The 11,290-nt window shown below is 40.7% G+C and overlaps 1 protein-coding gene across 1 annotated transcript; it reads left to right on the forward strand.

Annotated features, from left to right (window-relative positions):
* Positions 1–1,325: 1,325 nt before the first annotated feature.
* Positions 1,326–10,812, forward strand: LOC124254492. Its single transcript, XM_046688303.1, has 10 exons — positions 1,326–1,383; positions 3,511–3,992; positions 6,250–6,900; positions 7,139–7,257; positions 7,630–7,683; positions 7,984–8,101; positions 8,374–8,583; positions 8,774–8,820; positions 9,809–10,021; positions 10,179–10,812. Exons 2-10 carry the CDS (start codon positions 3,518–3,520, stop codon positions 10,233–10,235), a joined length of 1,944 nt encoding a protein of 647 aa, XP_046544259.1. The 5' UTR covers positions 1,326–1,383; positions 3,511–3,517; the 3' UTR covers positions 10,236–10,812.
* The last annotated feature ends 478 nt before the right edge of the window (positions 10,813–11,290 follow it).

Consider the following 11,290-nt stretch of genomic DNA (forward strand, 5'->3'; position numbering starts at 1 on the left):
TAAACTGACATTTCCTGAAAGTTCATTCGCCTCCCGTATGTCTAGTTCAGATGGAAAATCCAATGAAGAGAATTGCCTACTTTACTGTCATTTGATGCCTAGATCCTCAACCGATTTTGAACGAAATCAGACCATCGCTTACGTTAAACCTCTTCGACAATTTCATGTTGCAAAGTTTCTTTTTCAGCATTGTTACTATTCGAGTTAACATCGTTTCAGGCCGTATTGCAGTTACATAAAAATTGTTTATGTCAATATTTGTACAGAATACCTAGAGGGGCAGCTGCCACCCCACCCCACCCCCACCCCCGAATCTTTTTACAAATTATCTTCTGTATATAAAAAAACATTTTTGATATTCCCTTGGAACTGTAAATGTGTTAATTTATTGGTTGATCATAAATAAAGCAATCTTTCTGACTGGCCTTTCTTGTTAAGTTGCAATGAGTTAACTGAGTGAGTGAGAAATACTGAACAAACCTGAAGATAAATTTCACGTGCGATTTCGGGACTGTCAACTGAATGTAATAATACAATTATTGTATATTAATACTTAAACTGAACAAAACAGTTGTTTTGCATGTATACAGATATGCCTAAACATATTTATAAAGTTTAGTTCAGAATACTCTGCACAGATGCTACAATTCTGAACAAAGAAACTTTATATAAAAAACCATGAAAACATTTGGTCAAATGTAGTAGGGAAAATTAATATTTTATACATAAATGGAGTCATTTTACCTTCAGAAAGCAGGAAATTGCATCTGAGAGCATCTAATTTAAAAAAAATCAAGGGGCACCCTGATAGATCTTCAGATGCCCCCCAACCCCAACCCCCTTTAAGAAAAGGTAGCTACGGCCACGTGGAATATTGCTAAAATGGGTGTAAAACTAAACTCACTCACTTTCATATATCTTCATTCATTCAGATCCTTTTTTATTATTCAATAGAGGGGACTTATTTGTTTTGGTCGTGTTTGCTCCGATGGACCTCTGTGTTACCTTGGCGTGGGTATACAACGGGTACCACTGGTGTTAGTTTTAATGTAAGACAACATTTTAGGTTTGGGGCCGGTGAACGGACCACTGACGGAACACCTGACAGGAGTTGATAATGAAAGTACGCTTAAATAGTGATCGCGGGTAATTCCATAATTAATAAATAGTATACCTGTCGCTAGAAACGTTTCACCTTATCAAACACACGTCATTCCTTATCTATATGATCAGTGTGAGCTTCGCCCCGGGTCTGATTTCAGTTATTTACAGTGAATGAGGTGTGGGGTAATTGTGTAAACAAGCTTGGCTTCTGTGACTGGCTGAGGTCATCGAATGTATTGTCACCAAACGTTCGAACTATTCGTAGTTTGTGGAGGAAAGGTGAGCAAAGATATTGTGTACTATGTATATGTCTCTTATACCAACACAAGGACGTAATATGATACCCGGCTCATGCCATATGGCTGTAGCTGGTCTCAGCCGCCTGTATGCCATTTTAGCTATAGCCAGAAAATAATCGGACGTTGTTTCACTTCTGAGTAGTATAATTGGCATACAGTGAAGCCCCGTTAGTCCGGACTCCGATAATCCGGATGTCTCGCCTCCCGGACGATTTTAGCTTGTTACCAATCTATGCCTATTTAATTTGCCTCGATAATCCGGAAATTCGGTTTCCGGAACCGGACGGTAAGTAGCTGTAACCAATCAGTAAAATAAACACTAAATTGCTTCACAGTCCGGACGCTGTAAGTCGTGTTCACGAACCATAACAACACCCCCACAGCGATGTTTACTTAACTGGCCATAAACAATAAAAACTCGGTGTCATGGAGTTGACAAGATGAACTCTTGTTAACTTTTGAGAAATGTCTATTAAGGGTTGTTGTTTTAATTAGACATTCAAATCTCCCGACTGAAGATGCTGTACATTTACACTTTGATTGGCACCACAATAGAAGGCGTGGATGAACACCACAATAGAAGGCGTGGATGACAAGTGAGCTATTTTGTGATTGGTTAATGTACTTTGACAGACAGATGCGGTCACGTGGACTTAAAGTGATTTTGCTTCTCAACAACGCTGCAAGTCACAAGTGTGCTTCGCTGACTTTGCGAAATGTGACCAAATAGCACGTCTCATATTCAACCGATGGATGCAGGAATAATTCGGACATTCAAGGCATACTACAATAGATCGCTTGTTAGATATTACCTCACCTGTGCTGAGGAAGGACGTGATCAGATACGTCGGATCAACATGCGGATGTCACTTGGTAAAATTATTCATGTGATGAATTCAATGAGGAAGGTTAAACGAACACAAACAACAATGAAAGACTTTTTGCTATGACTATAGATTATTGTTGTGCTTGCTATTCATTGTTTTATAAGCTTTACATTAAATGCTTATTTGTTTTATCCAGATTTGTGTCGTTTTTGTAATAGTAAGGGAAGCAACTCTTGCTTGAACTTGGGTCTTGATTCAGTAGTCCGGACTATTCGCAATCCGGACGAATTTGCTGAGAAACGCAACCGTCCGGATTAACGAGGCATATGCGTACAAATCGTTTAACAACTGATTGGTGGCTGTGAATATCAATATACTACCTACCTGCAACTGACTGTGAAGATCGATATGCTACTAACCTGCAACTGACTGCGTTTCTGTCAAGCAAGACAATCTTTATATGAAGTTAGGAACTACTGGTATTCAATAAACAGATATATCTATGGTATGGGGGTAAGGTAGGTAAAATAGTCATCACATCGTTGCTTTAGTTGATGACAGAGTGTAGCATTTGATGTTTATTAGATTATGATGGTAGATAATTTTAGTAGTTTCCAGTTAGGGGTAGTGTGTACACAATAAGGGAATATTCATAGTAACTAGTATATTATTGATAAGATTGGATCATGTAATCTACGAATTTGCTTTACAGCAATTAACGCTCACGTATATATTGATTGTGTTACAATACAATGTCACTTTCCAAGAAGTGGTTGTCGGTATCGCTTCGTGGAAAAGAAATATATGGGTCACACCATTGATTAAGGTCATCGTGACACAGGGACAGCTGTATGTGGTAAGGTGGTTGAAGGATCACCTCCCTCTCTCTCTCCGTGTTACGCAATCGCTCCCTTTCTCACCCTCTCTCTCTGATCTCTCTCTCTCCCCCCATCCCACCCCATCACACTCACTCTCTCACACTCTAACTCATTCTCTGCCACTTTTACTCACTCTCCTACACTCATAGTTACTCTCTCGTTTTCTAACCCTTTCTAGTAGCCCCGGGCTCGATTTGGAACATGGGTACAATGTGTGAAGCCCATTTCTTTCTGGTGTCTCCCGCCGTGATATTGCTGGAATGTTGATTAAAGCGGCGTAAAACCATACAATATCCATCAAACCACGTTCAAACTTACAACGAAACGGGAATTATATTTTGCCATCCACACCCCAAATACATCTTATAGAGACAACCTATGAATGTGCGTCATTTATTGTAGACACAAGATGGAATTTGATGCCCACAGGAACACAACCGACTCAGACGAGTCTGTGTATGGCAGTGCGGATGAGCTTCCGTCTGATATCGACGTGTCCGATGCTGGAGATAATCACCATCAAAGTTCAGATAACACAAGCGTGCCAAATGGAAACAGAAAGGTGTCAGCAGGAGAACGATCTCTGGAAGACGTGAACAGGCAAATCTTTGAATTATTTGCCAAACCATACTTGGATCGTCAAACGGATTCACAAGACGCTTTACTGGATATAATGGAAAACATAATTACATTTAGTGTACAAATGCTTGGAGAAAGAGTGAAAATATATGCCGAAAAAGCGTATCATCTGAGTAAAGATGGGTCAGTCCATGGCACGGCCATACAAAACATGCTCCGGTTCTATGAAGACTCCCTTATGCAGGGATTCAGACAGATGGATGTTCAGGTTCCTCGTCAGCTTGAAGCCCCATCACTCTGTTATGGTATGTTTACAACGTGTTGTCAAACGTCCATGACACATTACCGTCAAAACGCATCAAAATACTTTACCTGAATATCAATACTGCAACAGTAAAGTGGCACTTGGCATGGCAACCAAAAGAAATATACTCAGCAGCAAAAAAAACGTCAGCACGAATTCAAAATTAAATAGACACTGTAATCAGATAATTACAGAAATGGACATAATAAGCTGATCTAAAACATTTTTTGTGTACAATATCTTGGCAAATATGAACGTTTGCAGTCCATTCAGACCCTTGACTTCAATATCTGGAGTGACCACCATGAGCGGTAATAACTGCAGCACAGCGTCTATGCATGGAGTGCACCAATCGATTGATGAAGCCCACTGGTACCTGGAACCACACTCTGAGAAAGGCCTGGCGCAATAAATCGGCTGTGTTCGGCCTTGGTATGACATTATTCAGTCTCCTCTGAATTTCATCCCAAAGATGTTCAATTGGGTTTAAATCAGGAAATTTGGAAAATTGGAAAATGTTGTTCCGGTGACGTCCGAAATGTGGTATGGCTTGGGGTCTGAGAGCTTGGTTCATTTAGCGCACCGCTGTGATGCCGCCTCCTCTCCCTGGACCAAGGTTCTAGAATTCAACAGGACCCACTCTCTGGTTCAGGCCTATTCCACCCCATACCAGGATGCTTGCACCTCCCCATGAGTCTCTTTCCATAACACATTGGTCTGAGTAACGCTGGCCACGTCGTCGCAATATTCCTGTTCTGCCATCTGCAGTTGATAAGCAGTACCGACTCTCATCTGTGAACAGAACAGTTCTCCATTGCCTGTATCGCCAGTTTTGGTGTTGTAGGGCAAACTGTTGACGTTCACGCCGATGACGAGGAGGATAGGTCCACGGTAAGGCCTACGGCTGTTAAGACGTCGGCGTACTGTATGAGTACTGATTGGTCTTCCGTGTGTTCCCTCTGTCTGACGTGCTGTTTCGGATGCCTGCATGAAGGGATTCTGTACTTGCTGTCGCACAACATGGCAGTCTTGTCGTCTTGTGTCACCCTTGGTCTGCCAGTATGGGGGCGATCACTTGTGGTGGTTGTGGCCCGGAAACGTTGCTGCAGCCTGTAGATGGTCCGAACTTTGACCCGGAAGTGATTGGCAACGGCTTGTGCAGTGTGGTCAGCTTCAAGTCTTCCTAGCCTGGTTCCTCTGAGCTGTCGTGAGTCGCGGCATCCTGCTGACGTTGTAATGTGAATGTTTCAGACAGGTTTGGGGGGTGCATTTTTTAGGGCTTGTCCTTGTGAACACCACGTGCAGCAGAAGTTGCATGAAAAACATGGAGAACACCGTACCATCTTCAAGATCAGGTTGCGTTTTTGAGACCATTTCCTGGGTTCCATTCTGAATTTGGGAAGGAATGCATTTGCTAAAGTTGGAGATGTAAAAAATATACAATCAAAACATTAAATGAGTTTACAGTTATCCGTTCCTGCGAAGGAAAATTCCAAACTGACGTTTCTTTTGCTGCTTAGTATATATATTTAGAGAAAATTATTTCCAAGTGTCAGTGGTATTCCGTGTATAATAGTTGTTATACCTTCATGGTGACTCTCTAAATAACCTAGTTCTTATATCCTGTACACACGTATTGTAGCCATCAGTGGTTTGCCTTAACCCTGAAAATCCGCAGGCCCTGAGGACCCATAACCATAAAAAGTTGTGAGTCCTGATCAGAAAGTGTAGGCCCTATATTTTAATATGGAAATACGGGTAATACTCATAGTTATTGGGAATGAAAAAGCTGTCGGCCATAAGGACCTGCAGAAACCAAAATCTGTGGGTCCGAGTGGTTTTCAGTCGGTTCCGGGCCTAAGGAACGTTGGTAGCCATTGTCCACCCTTTGGCATTTCGCTAGCTGGAACCATTACGTGAGTCCTATCAGTCTATTGGGAATACGGATAGATTATCCTCACAAAGCATCCTGTCTGATGTTGTACCATGAGGGCTGAAGTATCCTTGATGTGTGAATTAATATGAATATATTTAACTGCGATTGTTTGAGTATGTAACTCACTAGCAACTACAACATCACATTATTTGGGATATTAAATCCATTCCAAAATATTCAATCAGTTCCAATTTAACATAATTCGTGAGAGCATTATTTCAATGCAAGTCTTAATGAACAAAATTTTGGTCATCACGTTAAATGGTCACTTGCTCGTGTCATATATCCAAAGGTTATTCCAATGTTCTTTGTCTAATACTAGGTTCACACAACACACGGCTCCAGCATGTTATCCACGACTGCTACCACGTTATTCGCAGGGATCTAATGCTGGACCGTACAACACTGCTGGACCAAATGGTCCAAGATGACCTCATATCTACCACAGATGCATCGAGTATACGAAATGACAGAAGGCGGAACGAACGTTTCCTACATTACTTGCGTGGAAGGATGTCGTCTGTGGCATTTGAACAGAAATTTCTTCCAATCCTGAAAAAAGAGCATCCGAATTTAGAGGAAACTCTCAGAAGAAGTCTCTCAGGTTTTACAGGCACTGACGTCCCTCGTAAATGTTCTGTGTGTTTCATGAAAGACACAGTTGAACTTCGTTGCATTGCAGAGGACATGCTAAGCAACAATGTCATTACAGTTTCAGAGACAGATGACATGAGGAACGATGCACTCAGCCACGAAGACAAATGGAAACTGTTGCAAGGACACGTTAAAGACTTCAGAGCTTTTGTAAACAGCTTAAAGAAGAAATACGAAAACGTTTACCAGCGGTTAATAGCCGATGAAGCCAACTCATTTCAGTGCTTGTGTCAGAGGTCAGATGTTGATTGGACACATCTTGATTCTGGGGACGTTACAGATAAAGCATCAGTTTTTACAGCTGATGATGCAGCACGTGGTACAAACTGTCATTTTCTGTTTCATTCACAATATATATTTTTGAAGATATTATGAAATGCCAACACCCCAGAACCCGGAATGATAAGTCTCGATTACCTGTCCAAACAAATTAACGTTGACGTAAAAGTAAATGTGTATGAATGACATCTGATGAATCTGACATGATGTTGGTCATACATTAGTCAGTGATGTGAAGCAACTGATGCACTTAATATCCTGTCATAATATCGTTTCAGGTGGGCTTGGTAGCTCGTTGTACGATCGTGTGGCCAATCGTATTTTCCCCTTACTTGCTCAACGGTTTCAAGAATATTTCTACATTTTCAAGGAAAGCCCAGACTTCAAAAATGCTGTTGTAAGCTAAATCATATTTGTGTTACTGAAAATAGAATCTGATCATCTTATCAAATACGTAATTTATGGGCTCATAAGATTCATTGACAACAGCAATAGATATATACATGAAATACCTTCGTATCTGTTGACAACAGCAAAATACCAACGTAACCATATTTTTGTAGGAGTACAATTGACAGGTAAAACACCTGGTAGCATCAGCATCTGATAATGATTCATATTCACAAGCATATCACATTGTCATGACCCTTACGTTTTTGGAAATGGTTCTATTTCTTTCTATGTAAAATAATGCATCGTACCAGTTGAAGCGTACCATATGCTATTTTTAATTTCGAAAGTGAAACACAGTATGTGCCATTCTCTTCAGAATCAAGAAATGAGTTCTGTCTCAGGCAACTCGGTCTCCAACCTTTTTTCACAAGTAAGTTACGCCTACACAACTCTTACGCCTACACTGTGCATATAATCTGCCTAGCGTAATAGTAATGCCTGGGGGTGGTGAGGTAGCCTAGTGGTTAAAGTGTTCTCTCTTGACGCCGAAGACCCGGGTTCGATTCCCCACATGGGTACAATGAGTGAAGCCCATTTCTGGTGGCCCCCACCGTGATATTGCTGGAATATTACTAAAAGCAACGTAAAACTAAACTCAGTCACTGTACTTATGCCCACAAGTCATTGATGCACGCTGCTCTTTCATCATTTTCTTGTTTCGCCTCTCCAGGTTTCAGCATATCCCCGCTTCACTGTTCCTCCACCCCTGCCAGGAACAACCTTACCGATACCACGGGAAATGTCAACAGTTGGTTATCGTCAACCATACATGCTTGGAACGTTTACGGGTATGTAAACGATCACTGTTGATAGGAAAATATTAGTCACACGTTATCGCATGTGGTATTTTCATCTTTTCAAGAACACCAAAAATTAAGACCTGATTCTGACAATTTGGTAACTTAGTTCCAATCATATGTTAATCAGGAGTTTCATGTGTAGATGACTCAATCATTATATATCTTCTAGGAGGCGAATATAACTTGTATCAGAGGACTAAAATATTAACACATAGCAGCATAAGTGTCAATAATAGATGTCAGTACTATACGTGTTCAAGGTACCTCACAGCAAGGGATGCCACCTGTTGGATCATTACAGTATCCAATGGCACTTCCTGGTCCACCGCCAGTCATAAGGACACAGCTGCCTGCACCATCTACCTTCAGCTACCCAGTGCCACCACCACAGCCACCACCAACACCATCACCAGTGCAGTATCTACCGATTCCTGGACCAAACTGGAACACCGAGGTTTCACGAACAAATGGTAACTAACATTTCACAACCAACATGACGATGATATCTCTGGCAGGATTAGCAAGGGATTGTTATTGATATCACCTAGTTTTAACCATGTATGATTAAATACGAATATTGAGACTCTGAGGCGGTATATGCCATGTGTTATATACCAACTATATCTCTAATAGAGATGCATTTCATCAACTTATTTGCAGATCCTGCTTTAGTCCTACCTGCACTACCAGCAGAGGAGAGAGCTAAGGTAACGTGTGTATTTTTGCTTTACCAACGAAACGAATCAGCAATTTGTTTTCAGTAGGTGAATGAATGTTGTTTTATGCAGTTATAAGTATTCAAGTTATGTCGTGTAAAGACTATGCCTTGGGGGAGACAGACCAAAGGTGTTACGATCAACGGTGTGTGAAGATATATATAATGTGAAACCCCAAATCACAAAACCATTTCCACAGCCACAAGAAATCTCTGTTAAAATCAAAATCGATTGTGCGATTCTGTATCGATTGTACGACTCTGTATCGTGTCTTTATAAATCACTATCATATAGTGATAATACCAAGTGCCCGCAAATAGTAAGCATATCCTACTTCAGTAGTGCCATCCGTAACAAACACATGCAAAGGCAAGTCAATTGTTCACCTGAAAAACATGGGGAGCATGTACAAGTCAAGATAGGGAATTGCATCCAACTTGGTCACACTTTATCACCATATCCTAATTTTACCTCCTCTTACCACAAGCATGGGTACTGGAGACACTATCTTGCTCTGAGGTATGTGGACACCTGGTCTTATAGGCCAATATTTTAACTTTGTAACACCCTTTTAGTAATTTATTATGTCAAGATGAACCTTGACAACATTATTAGGACACAATATCTCGGGTTCCTTAGCGACCGTTCATAAATTATGGCAAAGGTGTGTGGGGTTGGGGGTTGGGGGTTTGGGTTGGGTTGGGTTGGGTTTGGCGATTTTAAGGGGGTGGGGGTGGGGGACTCTGCTCACCATAATCTTCTAGGGAAGTGGAGGGTCATCAATTTTGTCCACATGTACTACTAATATTCATGATCCAAAACCTCATTTTGTCTGATACACTATCATATTTTAAAATATAGGACAGACTGTTGATACTTAGATTCTTAGCCCTTTGGAAAGTCAGTTTTGAATTAAACGTTTTTATATCATGTCCAATATTCCTAATATTTTCTGCAAACATCATTCAACTGATTTCAGCCAACATTTGAAACCATAAAAGAAGAGGCAAATGAGGGGTTTGGTATGGATCTTCAGGCTGAAGCGAGACTCCAGAATTTGGGAAACAGACTGTACCCAAAGGTGGACTTCATGACTTCTGCAAACCCAAGGAAAATAACAGGAATGCTTCTAGAGCTTGACATCGACACGATTGAAAGACTGATAACATCACCAGAAGAACTCAGGTTAAAAGTGAGTCAGAAAGTTGCATTGCCATTCGTCAACCGTAGGCGAGTGAGTGAGTGAGTGAGTGAGTTGAGTTACACAGCTTCTAGTATTCTACATACATGAATGATACAAATGTCAACATAAGTACGTCACTAGTAATACCTTTGCTAATTTGTTTCAGGTTGAGGAAGCTGAACACATTTTAAAGAAGCACCTTGACAAGGACAAGACCCAGTGATATCAATCAAAATCTTCTCTACATCATATTACATCCTGTGTTTTAGAATGCACTACATCCAGTCAAAGCATTTGAATTTTTTTTCAAGTCACTTACCGAGTTTAGTGTATGCCGCTTTTAGCAACATTTCATCAAATATCACAGTGTGGGACCCAAGAAAAGGGCTTCACATTTCGTTCCCATGTGGGGAATCAACCCGGGTCTTTAGCGTGACGAGCGAACACTTTACTATCTCTATGCTACCCCACCACCCCACATCAAGGTGGAAGAAATGGTATGTGTGGTACTTGAAAGGACTGGTGACTGACGACAATCAATCAGGCAGCTGATCCTTCAAAGACTTCATACTCCATGCTAACACTTGACTTACTTCAAATGCTAAGATACTGGAAGACATAACACATCTTAACATTACTTTGTCTCCAGAAGTTGGTTCTTGCATATTGTCAACAGACAAACAAATGAAGATCGTTTCCAAGGTTACGGGGTTGGTATTGCCATATAAGTGAAATCTAAACTTTTCATATTTCCACATAAGAGTCTGTGTATTGAAAATAAATATATACTGTCATACTTAGGATTTGTTTGTTTGTTGTTAAAGGCCACACTCAGCAATAGTCCAGCTATATGGCGTAAATAATTAATCTGTAAATAATTCTGGACCAGACAATCCAATCTACACAATTGGGATACAATGACATGTGTCAAATAAGTCAGTGCGTCTGGCCACCCAATCCCGTTAGTCGCATCTTACAAGCATGGGTTGTTGAAGATCAATTCTCACACGGATCTTCACGGGTTTTACATGCAGAAACATAATGCTGATGATATATATGTGGGTGCATGGTTAACATGGAACAGGTACAATCATCATGGTATGTAACATAATTGGAAAAGATAATACATGTAATAATGATAGTGCCTATCTATAAGGCGCACATTTCCAAGCTCGTAAGCATGCTCTTGACGCTCAAATATTTTTACCCCGGATAATTTTAAAGTTAACATTCTAAGAGATAGATATACATTTTTCCCTAGGGATTCTAAATGGTCCA

This window comes from Haliotis rubra, unplaced genomic scaffold (genome assembly GCF_003918875.1).
Source record: "Haliotis rubra isolate DU_JTF1 unplaced genomic scaffold, ASM391887v1 Scf572, whole genome shotgun sequence".
NCBI lineage: Eukaryota > Metazoa > Mollusca > Gastropoda > Lepetellida > Haliotidae > Haliotis > Haliotis rubra.

Excerpts from the sequence above, each read along its gene's own strand:
- LOC124254492 (XM_046688303.1), top strand. The coding sequence starts at position 3,518 with ATGGAATTTGATGCCCACAGGAACACAACCGACTCAGACGAGTCTGTG. Across the intron at positions 8,102-8,373 it reads CATGCTTGGAACGTTTACGG|GTACCTCACAGCAAGGGATG; the intron begins GTATGTAAACGA and ends TACGTGTTCAAG. Across the intron at positions 8,821-9,808 it reads CAGCAGAGGAGAGAGCTAAG|CCAACATTTGAAACCATAAA; the intron begins GTAACGTGTGTA and ends AACTGATTTCAG.